At 41.5% G+C, this 22,195-nt stretch overlaps 1 protein-coding gene across 4 annotated transcripts; it reads right to left on the bottom strand.

Moving 5' to 3' along the window:
- ywhae1 (tyrosine 3-monooxygenase/tryptophan 5-monooxygenase activation protein, epsilon polypeptide 1) lies at nucleotides 1–21,739 on the bottom strand. Of its 4 annotated transcripts, none has more exons than XM_061826396.1 (6): nucleotides 21,720–21,739; nucleotides 17,600–17,799; nucleotides 4,117–4,223; nucleotides 3,765–3,971; nucleotides 2,482–2,618; nucleotides 1–1,077 (listed from the first exon to the last, which is right to left on the bottom strand). In XM_061826396.1, the coding sequence occupies exons 2-6, from the start codon at nucleotides 17,795–17,797 to the stop codon at nucleotides 1,025–1,027; spliced, it is 702 nt and encodes a 233-aa protein (XP_061682380.1). In that variant the 5' UTR covers nucleotides 17,798–17,799; nucleotides 21,720–21,739; the 3' UTR covers nucleotides 1–1,024. The 4 variants fall into 4 exon arrangements, with proteins under 4 accessions (XP_061682380.1, XP_061682379.1, XP_061682377.1 ...); XM_061826395.1 differs by having other exon boundaries at nucleotides 21,713–21,732; XM_061826393.1 differs by lacking the exon at nucleotides 21,720–21,739 and adding an exon at nucleotides 21,300–21,569.
- Nucleotides 21,740–22,195: the final 456 nt, after the last annotated feature.

Here is a 22,195-nt window from a genome sequence, read left to right on the forward strand (position 1 = left end):
TTTTTTTTTCAATTTAGATTGTTTAATGTTATTTCCATGCTGTGTTTCAGTTAGAATACAGATTCCCTGTCTGTGGCTCCAGTCAGATATCCAGTAGTACAAATCAGCTCCAAGTTACACATGATGCAGCAAAAAAAAAGCAGCAAAATAACTAGACCAAGATGCTCAGAACCAAAAGAAGCCTTGGTAAAAAGTTGGGGAAAGCTGCCTAAAAGAACACTTGCAAGCGCTAACAACTATTTGGGGGATATCTATGAAGGAGTGGGGCCATATTGATACTTTTTTGTACCCCTAATTTAGACAGCAAGTGATAATGCAACCTTCAGGCGTGTGTGCACTGTTACAGTATTGAGCACAATGTACAGTCCATAGACACCTTACATAAAACAGAAGAGGGAAAAAAAAAATTAACGATGGTGGAAAGCTCTTCTTTGCTCCACTTGGATATCGCAAATGTTGCCAACGTCCTCTCAAAAACTAACAAAAAAAAGACACTTGCAGTTCACCAAAGTGCCCATTAAAGTTACATTGAGTCACTAAAAACAAAGATAAATCGCTCCCATTAACTAATAGTCAACATTTTCAGTAATAAAAGTTAATTTCTGTAATTACATTAAGAAAGATTCTCAATACATCCAGCAACTGATAAAAATATTGAGGGAAAAAAAAAAAAAAAAGATTACATTTCAAAACTGCTTATAACAGGAAAAAAAAAACCCAGGGGCTTCCTCTTTGTCTCTCTAACATTATATTTCCTGACTGAATGAAGTGGTATCTTCTGCAATTGTGTAAGGACTAATATATATAAAAATAATAATAATAAAAAGTTTATCAACGTCCAGGATCCAGGTGGGTCCTGGAATAGCAGGGGCTGAAGAGTCGGAAGAGAAAGGAGGAAGAAAAGAGAGGAGGAATAGCAAAGCGAGGGCAAACAAGGAGGTCAAGGAAGGAGTGTGACGAGTTGGTAGAGTTGGGTGGATTTTATGGGGTCACAAGTTGTTGGCTGCTAGTGGCAAAGTCTTCTTTAAGTCTGTGCTTCATCCTCAACATCTTGCAGTGCCTCCGTGGTCTGTTCTTCTATAACACAACACACCAGAGTAATGTCAGCAACAAAGACTAACAGACCAGTAAGCCATTAAAATCCAAGAACAACATAACACTCAAATTGCTAAAGTCAAAATGCTTAAAGACACTACACACGTGACAACTTGGTTGAGCAGACAGCTAGTTTGATCTTTTCATGGTGTGTTTACGATTGACAGCAACCGTTCGTTATATCAAAGAGGCGCTACAATACAATGTTAGGTTTGTGATTAGATGAGAGGAGTGAGTGAGCAAGCAGGTATGTAGGATGAACGTCCACTTCTGTCAAAAAGTTTGGTTGAACCGACAAAATACTTTATTGGTATGTGTAGAGCAGACAAACTAGTATTGCATTAAATATCATGCATACACTGCAGAAACAATTTTGCTAAGGAAATAAATTCAGGGTTTATTTTTGCCACGGTATAGAAAATTGCAAATCCACCCATTCATTTTCCTAACCACTTATCCTCAATAGGGTCATGGGGAACGCTGGAGCCAATCCGACACGCAGGCTTCGCGGAAGATGTGAGCACCGAACGCGGCACCTCGGCCGGCGTGGCTGAGTTTCGACCCGCCATGTAATATAAGGAGGGGGTGGAGCCGAGCTATGTTGCAGGCTGAGTGAGACATTGTTGGCTGGGCAACGCCCACATCGACATTTCATACGCCGATCTTGTGTTACGTTATGAGAGACCGATTACGTGGTCCACCCCAAACTATTATTTTTTTTTAGTAGCTGTATGCGCACATCAACCCATTTCATACGCAGATCTTTTGCTACCTTATGAGAGAGACCAATTACATGCTCCGTCCCAAACTATTATTTTTTTTTAGTAGCTGTATACACACCTACCTGTTATTTGGAACCCACGAAGCGCTCGTCCTCTGCACCCGTGCAATCAATTTTTCACAACGAACATGGTCTCTTTCAAACTTATGAAGGTTAATTCCATTCTCCTGAGTGTTCAAGCAATGGCCAGCAATGCAACGAGCTGGCATTTTAGCTAACACGAAGGAACAATGAGCTACCTTCCCGGATGTAAAACTAATGGAAACAAATGAGTCCACTTGGGGGAGCTTCTGTCCTTTACGTCAGTTCCTGCTTCTTCTCGAAAACAAATCCCTCAACAGGATTTTCATGGCGGGAGTTGCAAAAAGCTGTATACGTCAAAATCAGGTTTTGTGGTGAAAAAACACATGGGACCATATTGGCTGTGGGTTTTTCATTAACAATATACCAAAAATCATCCGTTTGACGACACTTGAGCTTTAAGAGTCCACCTTGAGTTTTTACATCAGCCCTCTACGTATCTAGGTGCTCAAAGCAAGCAGGCAGTGTCATTTTTGTCTTAATTTGTGAAAACAGATCAAGACAAATTAAATTGAGAACGTTACCTTCTCCCTGCATGTCTGAAGTCCATAGTGTCAGGTTGTCACGTAATAATTGCATGATAAGTGTGGAGTCCTTGTAGCTATCTTCATTCAGCGTATCCAGTTCAGCAATTGCATCATCAAACGCAGCCTTTGCCAGCCTGAGGAGAAATGCAGAACCTGTGTTGGCTCCAATTATGATGTTTGCCTAAAAATCTCTGAATTTAGTCAACACTGACGTAAATGCCAACATACCTAAATGTAAATACCATAATTTCCGACTTATACGCCGCTACTAACCCCCCACCCGCTTTCAAACCATGATGCAGCTATTTTATGGATTTTTTCGGCCGCAAGTGGCGCTCGAGCAGAAAAGATAAGTGAGATGGGTGGAATATATGTGTCGAGGAAGACAAGTTTAATGTAACTTCGCGCTTTGTGGATAGTATAAACACATCATGGAGAGTACAAGAACAAATTCCTACAATACAGCTTTCAAGTTAAAAGCTGCTCGTGAACTAGGAATAAATGAATCGATGCTGAGACGCTGGAAACGGCAGAGGGAAGAATTGCAGCAATGTAAAAAGACAAAAAACGCCTTCAGAGGTTGAGGCAGGTGGCCTGAACTGGAAAACAAACATTCTCTAAGACAGTGTGGAGCTGTGTGAAAAAAATCTATCACCACCAACGGGTTTCAAAAAGCAGGTCTGTTGCGTGAAGGGGGGGACAGCACAAGTTCAGGAGTGAATTTGCCTCAGGATGAGAATGACACTGACAGCAACAACGACAACAAAAGAGATACTGAGACTGTGTGTGGCAAAGAATATCTGACGCTATTCCAATCAGACAATGAGGAGGAAGACTTCCAGGGTTTCAGTGCACAGAAGGAAAATAAAGACAGCTCTCAGTGACTTTTCATGGTAGTTTTTTTTTTTTTTTAACAACCCTGTTAGTGCTGTGCTACAATGTTGCTACCGCAGGGTTTTTTTTTTTTTTAACAGCCCTCTTCGTGCTACCGTGTTGTTGCTATGTTAAGCTAAAGTATCAAAACTTTGAAATCTCTGTGTACAGTCTTTCATTGTAAATATCTCGTGTTTCAATATGGGTTTCAGTGTGAGCACTTGCGGATTTTAAACAGGTGCGACTTATGTATGTACCAATTGGCATTTCCTTTACAAATGTAATGGGTGAGGCTTATAATCAGGTGCGCTCTGTAGGTCGGAAATTACAGTCGTAAAAAAAAATATATATTTCAGCTAATTAACCAACAAAGCAATACTAAAACATTGGGCAGCTGCAACAAAAACCTGCAAGCACGATCAGGTGAGTTGAGGATCTCGTAATAGAAGACTGAGAAGTTGAGCGCGAGACCAAGGCGAATTGGGTGTGTGGGTGGCAGCGCTTCCGTGGCAAGATCAGTAGCAGTTTTGTAGGCCACCAGGCTTTGTTCTGCTGCTTCCTTTCTGCTGTTGCCTGTGGCAAACTCTGCCAGGTATCTGTGGTAGTCACCCTTCCTGAAATTGTACAAAGAAATGTGGCTGTCATGCTTGCAATCATCCCTTTGTGCTGTAAAATTTGAGTCACAAAAAAAAAAAATAGACCAATCAAACTCACATTTCACTTTTGACAACACACATACACCTGCGCACACAACCCTACATTTTGTTGTAGAAGACTTTAGACTCTCCAGCAACAGCAGAGGGGAGTAGGTGCCTTTCCAATGCCTCCAGAATGTCACCACAGATTGATTTAAGCTCATCCTCAACCTGCCAAAAATCATGGAAATAGAAAAAAAAAATTACAAAAATGTTTGTATGAATGGTCTTCAGGTGACTGAGAGCTCAAAGATATCAGCAGGTACAAGAGTCTCAAGTACCTGCCCAACCTGTGGATATTAGAACAGCAAGCTGAAGAGAAACATTTAAATCTGGACTAAGTCCCACAAAATGCATTCCATGTCTTACTTCTAAATACAAGATGAATGTTTGAAGATAAGAGCTGAAAATGTGCAAAGATGAAATGAAGGGTGTCCCGATCCATTCTTTGGGAGTGGGAGCAGTTTCAGATTGGACTGAATTGATAGTCAAATTTCCATATGTCAATCCAGCATTTCTATCCAGGAGTGGCCGTATGGGATGGAGAGCCCACGTGTTCATAACAACGGGTTGCTAAGATACTAACAAGAGTAGCAAGGGTAAGTGAGTGTTGCTTTCTTAAAACTCATTTGCATTCCAGTTTAGATTCACTCTAAAACTAAACTCAGATAAAAGACTTACATCTATTGAATGTTGAAATACGTCAAAAGCCTGTTCATTTAGTCGTTTTTATTGACGAAAATTGTTAGCTCACAGCTAACACAATGAATAAGACTACTGACTAGCTAAAAAAAAAAAAAAAAAAAGCATCAAACTTGCAATTCTAGTATGTCAAAATGAATTTTGGTACACTCTATAACCACATACAAACAGGCAGTGTAACAATACTCTCTGGCATGTTTTTCACACTGTGGAAAAACAAGTTTCAATAACAATACAGTATTCTCTCTTTGTTACTGCAAGTGTGTAGCATATTGTGTGTTTTACACTGCCTCTCAGAGGTCTAGACGTGCACATCAGGAACAGCGATTGTCAATAAAACAAAAACCCAGTTGCACAAAGAAGTTCAAATGTATTGCTGCATATGGAGAAAGTGAATGGTGGAAAATTATTGTTTTAGGTAAAACCACTAAGCTATCATACAGTTGGGCCGCATGCTATTTTGTTTGAGAATCGTCATCCCGATATACATGCGCAATAATCGTCACATTGTTGGTCGTGATGCTGGGGGACTATAATTTAGTCTTCTTTTACTTTCAGCTTGTCCCATTAGGGGTCACCACAGTTTCATCTTTTTCCATCAATGCCTATCTCGTGCATCTTATTCTCTGACACTCACTGTCCTCATGTCCTCCCTCAAAAGATCCATCAACCTTTTCTTTGGTCTTCCTCTCGCTCTTTTGCCTGGCAGCTCCATCCTCAGCACCCTTCTACTAATATACTAACACTCTCACCTCTGGACATGTCCAAACCATCGAAGTCTGCAATCTTGAACCTTGTCTCCAAAACATCCAACTTTGGCTGTCCCTCCAATGAGCTCATTTGTAATCCTAGCCAACCTGTTCACTCCAAGCGAGAACCTCAGCATCTTCATTTCTGCTACCTCAAGTTCTGCTTCCTGTTGTGTCTTCAGTGCCACCATCTCTAATCCCTACATCATGGCCAGCCTCACCACTGTTTTATAAACTTTGCTCTTCATCCAAGCAGAGACACTTCTGTCACATAGAAGACCAGACACCTTCAGACAACTGTTCCATCCCGCTTGTACCCGTTTCTTCACTTCCTTACCATATTTACCATTGCTCTGTATTGTTGACCCCAAGTATTTGAAGTCATCCACCCTCTCTACCTCTTCACCCTGGAGCTTCCCTCTTCCTCCTCTGCCCCTCTCATTCACGCAGATATATTCTGTTTTACTTCTAATCTTCATTCCTCTCCTTTCCAGTGCGTAGTTCCATCTTTCTAATTGTTCCTCCGCATGGTCCCTGCTTTCACTGCATATCACAATATCATCTGCAAACATCATAGTCCAAGGCGATTCCAATCTAACCTCATCTGTCAGCCTATCCATTACTACCACAAACAAGAAGGGGCTCAGCATGGATCCCTGATGCATCCCACCTCCACCTTAAATTATTCTGAAACACCTACGGCCCAGCTCACTGCTGTTCTGCTGCCCTCATAAATGTCCTGTAATATTCCAACATATTTCTCCGCCACTCCAGACATGCGCATGCAGTTCCACAGTTCCTCTCTTGATACTGTCAAAAGCTTTCTCTAGTTCTACAAAGAAAGAATGTAGCCCCTTCTGACCTTCTCTGTACAAGCATCCTCAAGGCAAATAATGCATTGAGTTCATCAGTACCTTGGCAGTAGTATTCCAGTCTTCCAGGAGCTCTTCCTGTTCATCTAGAGCCTGTCTTACCTCTTTCCAAAAGGCCACACAACATTCTTCCTTCCTCAACTTCCACCACCTGATTCTCTGCTCTTCCTTTGTCTTCTTAATCTTTCTACCTGGTCCCAGAGCTGTTACCCCTCAACACACCACCATCCTCGAGCTCCACTTTCCCCCACTACTACCTTACAATCAGTAAATTCAGATTACATCGTCTGCACAGAATATAATCCACTTGCGTGCTCCTACCTCCGCTCTTGTAGGTCACTCTATGTTCCTGTCTCTTCGGAAATAAGTGTTTACCACTGCCAATTCCAACCTTTTTGCGAAGTCCACCATCATTTGACCCTCAAAGTTCCTTTGCTGAATGCCATACAAACCCATCACTTCTTCATCGTCCTGTTTCCTTCGCCAACATGACCATTAAAATCTGCACCAATCACAACTATCTCTCTCTCTGGTATGCTCAGGACTATGTCATCTAGTTCCTTCCAAAATGTCTTTCAACTCAAGGTCACATCCTACTTGTGGGGCATAGCCACTTTCAATTTAAACCCTGCTCCTAAGCTTCTAGCCTTACTCCCTTTCCACTTGCTCTTCTGGATGCACAATACATCAACCTTTCTCCTAATCATCATTGCAACTAACTCCTGAGCTTTTCCTGTCATAGTCCCAACATTCAAAGTCCTTAAACACAGTTGTAGGGACTGTGCATGCCTCTTTTGCCGACTAAGTCGCTTTTCTCCTCTTTTTGTGACCTACATTATCTGAATTTCTACCTACGCATTGCAGATTAACAGTGCCAGGGGCGGGCATAGTTAGCCCGGGCCACGACCTATCCATTATGGAAGTTGTTTGATGAACGCTCATATATGTTTGGCAGTTTTACGCCAGATGCCCTTCCTGCCGCAACCCTCTGCATTTATCCGGGCTTGGGACCGGCCTACAGGACGCACAGGAATTGTGCCCCACTTCGGGCTGCAGATAGTCAAAACAAGCAATCAAATAAACAAAGTCAGCACATAAAATATACAATTCACACACTACCTAGTCTATGTTAAAGTTAAAGTCAGACAAAAGCAAATCAAATATACAAAGTCAACACATAAGTTACACAATTTGCATACTACCTAATCTATGTTAAAGTGAGATAAAAGCTATCAAATAAACAGTCAGTACATTAGGTACACAAATCACATACTACCTGTGTGAAAATATAATGGATATGACAATTCAAAGGATATGTGGATGTAAGGGATTAGGTAAGGTTGTTAGCGCGCTAGGCTAGGCTAACTTGGGCAGAGCAGCTTCATCGCGAACGATACGGCTCGTATTTGGGTACAAATATAAGACTTGTTACATTTCCTAAGTCTTCAGGTCCCTCGTTGTACACGTTGTTTAGGTCGTATGCGTTATGAAGTTACTCATGTTTCTTCAACAGCAGTTTGATCGCAAGCGCGACTCGTTAGCCAGCTAAGCCAAGGTGGTCTGGGCCTATAAGCAACATTAAATTGACGTTTCCACTCGCCCAACTTCCTACTAGGTACTCACAGTCCTCGTTGTATACGAAACGTAGGTTTTGCAGGTCGTGTAAGTACTCACGATTGATGTTTACTTCCTCAGCAAATATTTGATTACATACGTTACTTGATGTTCCCGAGCTCGGCTAGGCGAGACCGCGCAGCTTGAACGCGAACGAATACGGCTCCAATTTGGGTACTAAGATTATACAGATGATGATTTTAGTCCACTGAAGACGCCACCAGGGGCGTACCACATCAAATATTCACAACATTCGGTCTGAATTCACCAGGATTTAGTTATTGAACGGTCGCGCAGGTCGGATTTGTCGTCAGCAGTCCGGGAATATTATTTACAGTGAACTGTAATATTAAAAGTTCCCCTTCTAAATGTAACTAGGCAGGTAAGCCAGCAGCTTCGAGAGAGCACAAAGTGCACTCAGTAGGAGGGGCCATTAGTCTGCAGTCTTCCCCATAGTAAACCCAAAAGTCTAGTCCTTTTTTTCCCCCTTGGCCCAGTTGAGACGCTACCTACATTGACTCAGGCTCAGAAGTGGTTTAACCCGAGGAACCCAACTGTTGTAACACATCTCCTGGAGGCGTCTGAGTGTGGTTGTTTTTGAAGTTGTAACTACCGCCTTATGACATTCTTGATCTCTGCTAGACTCTTTAATCTTCTCTGTTTGGTTACCAGCTGAAGCCCGCGGTCATCTCTTTTGCCGGTACATCATCTCCTGCTATATTTCTACAACAAAAGGGCTAGCCAACCAATCAGAGGTTAAAAGCTACAACTTTCACAGTGTTCTTGCAAAGAGCCACATGATACACATTAGTGGGGATGGAGTGTGGTCCGTTCCAAGTGTTTGCATTCCGCATTTTCGCGTCATGTGAGCATAGGTGCCGCAAGAAGTTGGTCAACGAGCCGCATGTAGCTCTTGAGCCACAGACGTCTGAGTTGTAAGAAAGTGGTCAAAGAATTGCATGCAGCTCCCAAGCCATGGGTTGGCCAGGCATCCAAAACTTTTATTTGGTATGCTTGGACACACCAATCTGAACAGCCAGGCTCCTTTGTAATGAACCTTTGTGGCTTAAACATTCTATGGAGGGGATCAATGACTGTCTTCTGGTGAGTTGTGAAATCTGTAGTCTTCCCCATATTGAACCCAGCTGAGACAATAGAACCAAACTAAGGATATTTAATAACAGGGGGAAACCTGTACAGGTACTTTGAGTTAATAGATGGTTAGTGTGTGACACTCAGTTTAAAACATTTATGGCCTGCAAAATTCGGGCTGATTTCGTCACAATATTCAAATTTTCATTACTAATTTTGCAGGTTTTATGAGGTGGAGGCCCAAATCATATAAAAATAAACACTTGAAATTGTTTATATTTTGGCCCCTCAATCTATAATCTATGAAAGATGCCGCCTACCAGTTTGGCAGCCTTCGGCATATTCTGTGTTTTTGCGTGTTTTGGGACTCAAGTACAGAAAGGACTTGCTAACTATCAGAGACAGGGTTCATACTCACTCTGACCCAAAAAATTTAAGGGCTTTTTAGGGGCATTCTTAGGGGCTGACACGAAAAATTTAGGGCTGACACGGAAAAAATTTAGGGCCATCGTGGGAAATCAAGAGTAAGGAAAAAAGACTCACCCAATGGTGCCATCAACCGTTCTTGGTTCATCAAATGTTCCAGTACCTCAGGCCCTGTGACAGTGATCACCCGTCGCCCCTTGTGGTAGTTCTCATTGATATGACCATTGTCAACGTCTTCACATAACAGTATACAGAAAAACAGATTCTAACTACAATTGCAACTATATACACAAATGTCTTCTACTGATGTCTGTTTCAGCACCCCTACTCTTGCTCCTTGAGCCTACACAGTGCCTCCTCTATTTGTTGTTGCAGAGGTGCCGAAGTGGCTCTCTTGCCCTTTGCTCTGCCTCTTTGTGCATTGGCCTCGGTGATAAACCTCAGATTCCTCTTTTCTTCTGCCTCCTCACACAGCCTGTCAGCCTTCTCAATAAGCGTAGATATGTCAGTCTCTATTCTGGCTGTTTTGGCTTTGAGGCAGTAGAGATCAAAAGTGGGCAGCGATGCCAAATGTAGCCAGGTACGAAGTCTTCCTTTCTCCACAGTGGAAGTTTTTAGGAATGTCACTGTCTGGGAACATGACTGCAAACACTTTCGAATTATTTTCACAAGATTTGTAACTGTAACGGCTGCAGATCACTTTTAAAGTCCACACGATCTCTGCCTTTAACGAGTCCGTCTTCGTGTATTGAACTATGTTCATAAAGCCTGACTTCTGGCTGGACAACTGTAGGTGCGCATTAGGGATCGCAACCGGTCACAAATAACCGGCTATAATCGTTTTTTGTTTTTTTTTAAACCGAAACTGTAATTGGACTTTCGAAATCGGTTAAAATTTCCAATCATTTCTTCCGATTCCGGTACTCCACATTGCGCTATTTTTTCAACATCATTTCCACTTTTTTCAAGTTTCGCTGTTAGAATAAAGTTGGACTCAAAAAAAAAAAAAACATTCAGTTAAATCAAAGAAACATCAAACATGGCATCGAGGAAACGCTCCAAAGTATGGGAGTAAACTTGTTTTATTGGCAAACATCAAAACAGTACTCGCATAACGGGGGGAACTCTGTGAACTCGTCACTCCGGAAGAGCAACAACAAAAACAGTCCGTGCGGAACCCCGCACCCCAACTCGAGGTCCTGGGGGTGAATTATGTAAACACCACAATGGTACCGTTTTTTTGCTACAGCTATTTGATTAAAACCGGTTATGAAAGTAAGCGTTTTTTTGCGATCCCTAGTGCGCATGCACTGCTAGTACCAATGCCTGAAGTTGATGCTTCACTATTTTGATATTTTAGAAACAGATGCGTCTTCGCCAAATCAGCGCGTCTCCTCTTTTTCCGGTGCGACTCCAGCGCTTTGACGCCCATCTTTTCAAGCTGGTAACTCTGCTTGCACAAATGGCAGTAAAACATGTGCCGATCTTTTGGATCTCGACGAACCCAGCTCCCAAACTCCTTATTTTCAACCCAAGCTTCTTGAAAAATGCACTTCCCCGTGATACAAGTTGGATCGATGAAAGAATTACGCTACGTCGTAACGAAGACGAAGTCAAATGCCAATTCACGGAAACAAACAATGGAATATCGACAAGATGGCGACTAGTTGTCAACACAGTGACTTCCGTTGACAATTTCCGGCTGATTTGGACGCCAGACGGATCGCAATTTTTTTTTAAATAAAAGATTAATTTATTTTTTTAGGGAGAATTTTGGCGGTAGAGGTCCTCCCTTTGATTTTTTTTTTAATTTAAGGCTTTTTTAGGGGCTTGACCGGTTTTCGCGGATTTTAAGGACTTTTTAAGGATTTTTTAAGGACTTTTAGGAGCCCCTAAATGCACCTTCGAGCACATAAACGAGATTTGAGAAAAAACACCCAAATTCGCCGCTCATTATCCTAGGAGATTTTAATACAGCAAAACCTAACCACTAAATATAAGCAGCACGTTAAATGTCCAACGAGACCAAACACTCTGGATCGTTGTTATACATCCATCAAAAACGCATATCATGCAATTCCTTGCGCACCAATTGGCTACTCTGATCACTGCTTGCTGTACTTAATATCTACATACAGGCAAGCACTTAAATGTGCAAAGCCTAGAGTAAAATCAGTTAAAAAGTGGACCAACGAGGCCAAATTAAAACTTCAAAGCTGCTTTGACTGTACAGACTGGAGTGTCTTTGAAAATTCAGCGCGCAGCCTACATGAACACATGGATATTGTTTATATACGATGATGTACAGTGAGGAAAATGAGTATTTGAACACCCTATTATTGGGTTATTGCAAGTTCTCCCACTTAGAAATCATGAAGGGGTCTGAAATTTTCATCGTAGGTGCATATCCATTGTGAGAGATAATCTAAAAAGAAAAATCCAGAAATCACAATGTATGATTTTTTTAACGATTTCTTTGTGTGATACAGCTGCAAATAAAAATTTGTACATCTATCAGCAAGAATTCTGACCCTCAAAGACCTGTTAGCCCAGCTCCACTCCATGTATTACCCTGAATCAGATGCACCTGTGTGGGGTCGTTAGCTGCATAAAGACACCTGTCCACCTCATACAATCAGTAAGACTCAAACTTGTAACATGGCCAACACCACAGAACTGTCCAAAGACACCAGAGACAAAATTGTACAACTCCACACGGCTGGAAAAGGGCGACGGAGAAATTGCCAAGCAGCTTGGTGAAAAAAAAGGTCCACCGTTGGAGCAATCCAAAATGGAAGAAGCTAAACATGATGGTCAATCTCAATTGGAGTGGACCCCCATGCAAGATATCATCTTGTAGGGTGTCAATGATCCTTAGAAAAGTGAGGAATCAGCCCAGGACTACACGACAGGACTTGGGCAATGACCTGAAAAGAGCTGGGACCACCGTTTAAAGGTGACTGTTGGTAATGCACGAAGCTCTTTCCCTCAGTCAGAGCATTGAAGATGGGTCATGACTGGGGTCTTTCAACATGACAATGACCTGAAGAACACAGCCAGGAAAACCAAGGAGTGTCTCCATAAGACGCATATCAAGGTTATGGCATTGCCTACTCAGTCTACAGACCTAAAACCAATAGAAAATCTTTGGAGGGACCTGAAACGCCGAGTTTCACAGCGACACCCCAGAAACCTGTCTGATCTAGAGAAGATCTGTGTGGAGGAGTGGGTCAAAATCCCTCCTGCAGTCTGTGGAAACCTGGCTAACAAATGTTTGACCTCTGTAATTGCAAACAAAGGCTCCTGTACCAAATATTAACATTGGTTTTCTCAGGTGTTCAAATACTTATTTGGAGCCTTTGTTTGCAATCTGATTTAGTTAGATTTTTGGCCCGGGGCTAGAAATCGATCCCTCTGACATAACATTCTGGGGCGTATATTTTCTATCACTTCCTCATTCTTACTTTCACAAGGCATTGTAACGCAATGTGGTTCATTTGGAATTCTCTTGCGCTTGGGAGTTGTTAGAGAAGCCAGTAAGGCACATCTTTGATTTGACAGCTTAATGAGGACAGGTGTTCAAATCGCAGCTCTGCCTGTGTGGCGTTTGCATGTTCTCCCCATGCCTGTATGGATTTTCTCCAGGGACTGTGGTTTCCTGGGTGTTCATTTCTATGTGTATAGTCTGAATTTGGCTGGCAACCAGTTCAGGGTGTACCCTGCCGCCTGCCCAATGGTAGGTGGAATAGGCTTCAGGACTCTCACGACCCTTGTGAGGATAAGAGGCTCTGAAAATGGATGAATGGAAGTTCAGGGGAGGCAGGATTTTGAAAGCTTTTAGAAAAACACTCAGAGTATCTGAAAGCTGAAAAAACATCTCCAATTCTTGACAATTTTGAAAATGTACATAATTGGCTATTTTTATCATTTATTAATTTGTTTAGCTTAAGACTTTTCTTTGATGTGTCCAAATTACAAGATGTTTTTTTTTAGTCTGTTTGGGGTCATTTTTCATTTAATTTAGCTAAACTACACATAGGCCTGAGCCCTGTTTTATTGCTGCGAGAATTCTCCTTTTGCTTCCCCCTCCTCTCCTACTTCGAAAGTGGTGATGATTTGAAGCTGTTGCTAGATGGATTCCGCACCAAACAGGCAGCACAAACTTGGATGTTGACAATTGAAGATACCCAAGGTAGGCTCCAGCACACCCGCAACACCAGTTAAGAGAAACTCAACGGATGATGAAATGAATGAATAAATGGGTTTTAACTTAACCCTTTCAGTATTGATTGTCTGCAGTCTTTCATTTTAAGATACATTTTCTATGTGGCAACATAATTTCCTCAATATAGCCTTTGAGATTAAGTTAGTGTGCTGAGGTATTTTTACTTACCATGATGACATTTTTAAGTATTTGTTTATGAGACATGGTATTTATTTTTATGCCAAAAGGTGGCACTGTCTAACAGCATTTGGGGTATTCAGATGTCGAATAATGATTTTTTTTTAAAAACTTGTCAGGATGCTGTACATTATGTGCAAGTGCAATCATCCACATCTTAATAAATGCTTCAGCCTAACATGATCCTTTAAATGCCACCTCAGTGCGACAAGAACTATGGCACTTCCTCAGTTGTGGCTCACATCGCTGGCTCACACTGGTCCAAATGCTCATATTGGGGTATATTTTGGGGAATTTCTTGAACTCGAATGATGTTGATTCTCTATTTGACTACGTACAGTGGTACCTCTACTTTCGAAATTAATCCGTTCCAGAAGTCGATTCGTAATGTGAATTTTTCATAAGTAGAAACTCATTTTACATGTAAATATGGTAATCTGTTCCACCCCCTGACCCTGCCAAAAATAAGCAAAGTACATCATCAAAGGGGGTGGGTGGGGGTACTGAAGTGCCGTATAGTAACCCCTCTCTACTTCGCGGATCACCTACCGTGGATTCAGTGCACTGCGGATTTCCAAACCACCCCCCCTCTAAAAAAAGGCGGATTGATACATACTATTCTCTGGCGCAACAACATGGACCAATGAAACAAAAATAAATAAATAAAAAACAAATTATAAATAAACACCAACATATATTATTACAGTACTGTAGTGGGAGGCCACATACCCACAATCAAGGACTTGCACGCAAGCAAAATAAGTCCAGAGCAGGCAGGAACCTCTCGGACCCTCCGCATCCTGGCCACCAGCTCGTCCAGCTCCTTCCGTCGGGAAAGCGATACAGATCAATGAAAGTCAAAAGTAGCAGGCATTCGAACAGTTTTTTCCCCTCTGGCAATTCTTTTTCATTCGGCTTGTCCCGTTAGGGCAATTAAGTCATTAAATTCTTGATCAGTGAACCTATTATTTTTCTGCCTTATGCCATGTTCGGCGTAATATATATTTATATTTATTTTGCAGACCGCACGATTCATCACTTAAACTGCTCCCTTTGCACAATTGACATTGTTAACACACTTATCCATATAGATTTCACATCTTGCACGTCTTATAAGGAATAATTCCTATAAACAGAAATGTCTTGTTCTTGTTGCCATGTTGTTCCTTGTTCTCGGTTTTGTACGTTGTACCAGAGCAGCACCGACTGTTGGAGAAGTGTTCTACACACTTGGCCATTAACGAGGATTCTGATTATAATGTGGCATCCCCAGCAAGACCTATGAAGTCCAAAAAAAAAAAAAAAAAAGCCATTTACCCTTACTTGGTGGTTTTTCACTTTTCACGGGTGGGTCTGGTACAATTTAACCATGAAAAACAAGGGATTACTGTATTCCATCCCGCAATAAGTGGGCAACTTTGACTGAAGAATTTATTAAAATATGGATGATTGCACTTACGTATACTAAACTGAGGATGGTGAGAAAGACATCCCGCGTTCTCCTCGCATGATGGAAGTGACATCACAATGCATTGGGGAAATTCTGTGACCCACACGAGAAGACATCACGTGTTTGCTTAGTTTGTGACTTTCCGTACAGCAATAAAAATGTGGTTTTAGTGTTAATTTTTAACGAGACACTTGAACGGTTTTATTTTTTTTGTCTCAAGTATGCAAAGTATAAATGCTGTACCATTGATTAAATATTCTAGCACCCACACAGCGCCTCTAGAAGAAGTCTCTGAGTGATGAATGGTAACTATAGAGTAATATAATAGTGTTTTATAATTTATAACTTTATAATACTGTATATTATATTCATAAGGTTTTATAAAGATTTGACTAAATACCTCTTTTTGTCTCAAATGTTTAAAGTACAAATGCAGTTTACGTATTTTAAACATTCTGGTACCTACAAAAAAAACATACATCCCCCACTTACTTTGAGGTTTTTCCACTTTTCCACTTTCCACTCTGGTACCAATTAACTGTGAAAAAGGAGGGATTACTGCATATTTTATGGAGACTTCATATGTATTTTTTTCAAAAATAATTAATTTACCCGCCTGCTCCATGATGATAGCTGGATTAGGCTCCAGCACTTTCAACCCCTGTGAGGATAAGTGGCTCAGAGAATGGATGGATAAAAAAAATGTAGACGTCTTATTGGATAGTTAACTGTTCCAGTAGGACTACCCATTAAACAATCCAACAACCCCTCCTCTTTGTGACACACTCGTCTCTCCGAGTTATAGCCAGCTCTTATTTTCTTTCATAAAGGCGAGTGAGTGCATAACTTGCCAACTATGACTCAGTTGCTGTCTGTTCTGTAGCACATTGTACTGTGTATTAATAGATAGCTGGTGATCTCACATCAGTACATAAGAACTTTTCAGTTGTTAACTCATTCCCCGCCAATGCCATCTATAGACATCAATGGAGTTTTTCTTTTTCTTTTTTTAAATGGGGAAGAGGGTCTTGTGTAGTTTGTGATCGTCAAGACTGAGTAACTACAATGAGGATTGGCTTCCCGTAGAGGGCAACAATGCCTTCAGCTGAACCTCCCTCCCTCAGAAGAAGAAGGAGGGCACGGGCTGGTGGGGTCCAAGAGACAATGAGAAGAGTAACATAATGGTGGAAAAGAGAGAAGACAAAATGAAAAAAATAAAATAACTTTTAGCGATAGAAATGTATTGCACCAACGCAGCAAAAATATTTCTGTAACCGACAGGAATGGCAACTTAGGTCATTCAGGGAAATCGGATGACGTTCCAACACAATCGGTTTGTTTCAAAGCGGTCATGCACAATGGCGGCACATACATACAGTGAGATGCTCTTGGCCACTTACTGCTGACCAGGATTTGAATACGTAAACTGTCGGTCACAGGGAGGTTTATGTAGGTTAACATGTGGCCGCAACACGCTTCCGTGTATTGGGGCTAAAGCCAATCCCTGCGGTTTATTTTCTTTCTTTTTTTTTTTTTTTTTTTAAATACGCATTGGACTCATTTGAAAAACAATGCATAATAAAAAAAATACAAAATGTAAAAAATTCTGTCACGGAGAGGTTCATCGAAGTTTAACGTGTGGGTGCAACACGCTTCTGTGTACGTTGGATACTGTCTTTTTTTTAACGCATTGTTCTCAAATGAGCCAACTTGGCATTATAAATACTTCTTAGGAAACGCTACAGATGAGCCGACTCGCTTGTCCCCCCCTCCGAATATATATACTTGTAAATACATTGTTTCTGTCAAAAGTACTTTCTCAGGAATGTTTTATCTTCAGATGTTTGACATTTTCACTAAAAAAAAAAAAAAAACAATGGTGTCAAAGTCATTGTTCTACTTGTGTCTGCTTTCACAAAAAAAGGCGTTTTGTCCCATTTTTTTCTCCTCCAGAAACAGATTTGGGTGAAAGTAGCCTATATTTGACTACTGATTACTAAAGAACAGCATAAGCTTGAGAAACTTTTCTCTGATGAAAGAAGAGTCATATCTTTCATTTGATGTTTCCATCGTGATAGTACATAATATTCTGTGGGGCTTAGAAAAAATTGTGAAATTGCTTGAAAATGCCTGGCAGTGTCGGGGTTACGTCTTTAGGAAACAGTAAAAGTTAAATCAATGCTCCTGACAGATCAATAGGACGCTTAGCAGCTGTTACAGGTGTTCGTGGGATGTTTTACCGTTTTCCTGTACTCCCGGACCATCTTCAATTTTTCTTCTTCACCCTTGCTCTCATCTCTCTGTTCAATGCTGCTGATTATCCTCCAGGAAGCTCGCCTAGCACCAATCACATTTTTGTAAGCCACTGACAGGAGGTTCCTCTCCTCCACTGTGAGCTCCACATCCATGCCCGCTACATTCTTCATAGACGACACCATTTCTGTTGACAAAACATATGCAACACATTAACACGTTTATTCAGCTGATGCGAACCCCATGTATCATGTATGTCGCAATATCTGAGCCACCAACTGTCTCCCCCAAACCCCCAATTTTATTCATTACATTTGATTATTGGCAACATTGTAATGTGAAATCTCACCCTAATGAAAGCTACAACAGTTAATTTTTTTTTTTTAAAAAAGTAATATCCTATCCACAACCTCAGACTGAAAGTTTTTATTTCGTAAAATAGGGGCCAAGAATTCAGTGAAGATGTACAAATTGAAAGTATAACATGCATCTATTCAGTTGGTGCCATTCTGCAATGTGATTCAATGAGTGAGGGATGACTGCTTGTTACATCCAAAGGCACAAGTCACACGTACTGTAAAAAAATGAAAAGAAGAAGCCGCTGGTTTCTTTAGGCAGCACATGGAACTTTCTCTAACAATGACAGCTGCTCCACCACACTTTTTTCCTACTTTACCTTACATCCGACCCAACTCTCTTAAACACATACACTCATAACTACAAATGTTACAGTATTTGCGTAACCCATCATTGTGTTTTATAATGACAGCGTCCTCCACCATTGCTTTAGTTAGCAACACAGTCTGGGCAAGGTAGAGCAACTAGAACTAGACATCTTGCTTATGTTTACTTTCAATATTAATGGAGAAAAAATTAAATGCTGTTCTTTTAAGATGCAATGACTGTTGGAGTATGTGAAAGAAAGAAAGTAGTTAAACTGGATGAGATTTTCTCTTTTCCTCGTGGGTAAGGTCTGGTCTCAAGCCAAAGTAGAAAGTGCAGGATGAGATGGTGTGTAATTTTAAAATTCCACCTTGGCACAGCCTGATCCTGATTTTAGGATGAAAGCACAGACAATACAATGGACAAAAAGCTAATTCTGTATTTTAAACACGGAAGGACACCGTCTCTAACAACGAGCTGTGGCTCAGCCTACTTGTATTTCCTAGTTTACCTGACACCACCCTCCTCCACTCTTAAAGGTGCACAATCATAATTACAAACAGAACACACACCCGCAACTTTATATTTGCGGGCATGACTGGTGGACCACACCCGTACATTTTTCAAATGTGAGCGAACGCTTTGTGAATTGCACGCCCCTGAAAAACCCCAGAAATAACATAACACCCGCAGCCCGACCAGCTGACCCACGACGCTTTGTTATTGTGTATAACACAGGCTCTGTAGTGAAATGTGTCCAGGTAGCTACATTTACTGACTGTTTTTTCTTACTATTGAGGACATTAACCCACAATCATGACGCCAAAGTGTAAATAGAAAAAAAGTTTGTAAGACTGGGGGCCGAGTCGCTACAGATACGGCAATGCACTCCCAGCCTAGCCTGCTCTACTACTAAAGCATACATTTTCAGTGAAAAATGTATATATTTCTTAAATTATTTCCTTATTTAAAGTATTTAAACAGTACATGTATTTATACTATGTAGTTTAAGCTCAGAAAAAGCGACAAAAAAATCATTTAAAAAGCCCATTTTTTAGGCTCGGAACGCATTATTTCTTTCTCCATTAATTTTAATAGGAAATATCGATACAGATTTCGAACAAATCACTTCTCGGACCGCCTTCTGGAACAGATTGTAGTCGAGAACCGAGGTTGCACTGTACTGTACTTAAGCGAAGAACTGGCCAATTGTTTCGTGCGCCTCCCTCACAGTTCTGAGGACTGGGGTTCAAATCCCAGCCCTGCCAGCGTGGGTTTTTTCCAGGCACTCCAGTTTCCTCTCATCCCAAAAATATGCATGGTAAATTAATTGAAGCCTCTAAATTGTCTGTAGGTGTGCAGGTAAGTGTGAATAGTTTTTAGATGTCCCCTGCGATTGGTTGGCATCAAGTTTAGGGTGTATCCTGCCTCACCCCCAAAGATAGTTGGGATTGACTCGAGCACTGTCCATTACCCTTGTGAGGATAAGCGGATCAGAAAATGGTTAGATGGATGTACTGAAGCATAATTTGACAAAGACGATTTGGATAACTTTATACAGAGATTACAAGGTACTAGGATGCTTGGCTAGTAAAATATACATTTATTATGTAATATTACAATACTACTACTACTACTACTAACTTTTCTAAAAGTAGGTATATTCACCTTTACATATTAAGGATGATTGATTTCACTTTTCCTCTCAAATCTATACCAGGACAGGTATTCCCTTGTAACCTTAATCACTGATAGAGTATCAATACCACTAGTAGTTTTGTTACATAGAATTTCAATTAACAAAATGACAGTTGTGAACAAAGACATTTTTCCCCCCCTTTCTGATTCACCGATGTGTCAAACGCCATACTGACTTAATGGAGGGTCTAGCTTGTTTGGTCTTCATCAGTGGCTGGTATTAGCAGCATTTACGAGTACCTGCTCCCTTGAAATAAGGCTGGTATTACCCCGATACCTGGTAGCAGTACTCACCCATCACTACAAATAAGAATTCTTTCCCTTCGATATACATTGCAGGTCACTTAACACTGGCTGATTAAACATGGCGGTAAGTGAACAACTCTTTGGGTTTATAAAATGCTTCATTATATCCAATGCACTAAATAAGGAGCTCAAACCGGCATTACCACGCTGCAAAAAAGCGTGGTAGCCCCACCCTCACCTCGGGATCTGATATACTTCACGTCTACAAAACGTACTTTCAAAAAAAAAAAAAAAAAAAAAAACCCCTAACATTTACAATTGGAAACCTGTTGCAGAACAACCTTATTCACTTGAATACATTCCAGCCAGGTTTCCATGTAGTCAGTAGACCATCAATCAAGGTCTCCCAATGCTCCCAATCCTGTGAGTCTTGGCACATTCATTTAACGTTACTAAGCAACCTATAACTGTCGCACAGGCAGCCGTCTAAAAACAGCCCCTAAGAGACAAGTACTGGTATGACAGTCAAACGCCAGTGAACAAGATCAGAACGGGGAGGAAGAAGGGCTCATTAACCGCAATCGAGCTGAACTGCGCGGCCATGAGAACAGGAGAAGAAGGAAGAACCCACCAAGTCAACAGTTGTGCTCCCACTTCCTTACAATACACTCCGGGTGGCTAACTTTTATCCCTAACCCAATCCGCTTCATGACAACGATTAATAAAACTTCCACGAGGCTACTGCGTGTCTTGAAGAAAGGCAGAGGAAAGCAGAGACCGTGTGGTGCAGGGAGGCAACTCCTGACAGCTCACGCTCTACTGCTCCGCCATTTTGTTGTAGCCTACTCGCTAACGTTAGCCGTTACTCCACGGCACTTGTTTAATCCCTTTTTAATTATGACATCTGATGCCAATCCTACTCGTATAAATTCGGCGCAACCAGTGCTGATTTACTCGCCATATACAGAAGCTACATTTATTGGGAGCCAGCGAAGCGCCACTCAGTTAACATTGGTTAGCTCGCAGAAAAAGAAATAAAAAATCCTAGCAGTCAGCATGTCCCAGTCCAAGTGTGCTTACCGTCATATCGCTCGGCCTGCTCAGCGAGTTTTGCCTTGTAAACAAAATCCTCTCGCTCTGCCATTGCGAAAAGACAGGTTTGTGGGGAACAGTCGAAAGTGACAAATCAATTTGTCGGGAGGGGAGGGGGGACACACGTTAACGTGCCTCGTCTGTCAGCTGTTCCTAGAAACCAACTGGGTCGACTCGAAAGCTGGTCTGCCCAACCGGCAACACAGAGAGAATGGAGTAAAGATGGCGGTCAGCCTCATCCGGGTAATCGCACACGCACCTGAATCATCGACTCTGATACGTCAAATACGCATTGTTTGACTTTAACTGGAATTAGTTAGTAATCATATTGCGTGTCTTCAACAACAACAATCAGAATATATTTCTAGAAGTGTGCAATCCTGGAAACGTGGGAAAATTACCACACACAAGGGCATCTCATAGAATTGCAGCGCTCCACCCGAACGATCATTGAATGGCGGGTATTCTCTTGCAGACAACCAAAGCTCTTTGGCTCTTTCTGGCGGGACTTCCATGGTGCTTTTGAAGTACTGCTTCAAGTCACCGATCAAAAAAAAAAAAAGAAAAGAAAAAAAGACTGGAGAGCGGTGTGTCGAATGGTTGAAGCCAGTTGTCTGACATCTTGGTACTCCCAAAACGTGTGGAGGACATGGTTTACAGGTGGGATAATGGCGGGGTTTTTCCCTCAAAGTTTGGCATGTAGAATTAAAACTGGTCGTGAGATCTTGACGGGTTTTTTTTCAGTTCTGGTAACTTTTTCTTCGTCCTTTTTCTTTCAGCTTGTCCCGCAAGGGGTCGCCACAGCGTGTCATCTTTTTCCATCTATGACTTTCACGTGCATCCACCTCTCGAACACCCACTGTCCTGATGTCATCCCTCACAAC

Source organism: Syngnathoides biaculeatus, chromosome 8, assembly GCF_019802595.1.
Source record: "Syngnathoides biaculeatus isolate LvHL_M chromosome 8, ASM1980259v1, whole genome shotgun sequence".
NCBI lineage: Eukaryota > Metazoa > Chordata > Actinopteri > Syngnathiformes > Syngnathidae > Syngnathoides > Syngnathoides biaculeatus.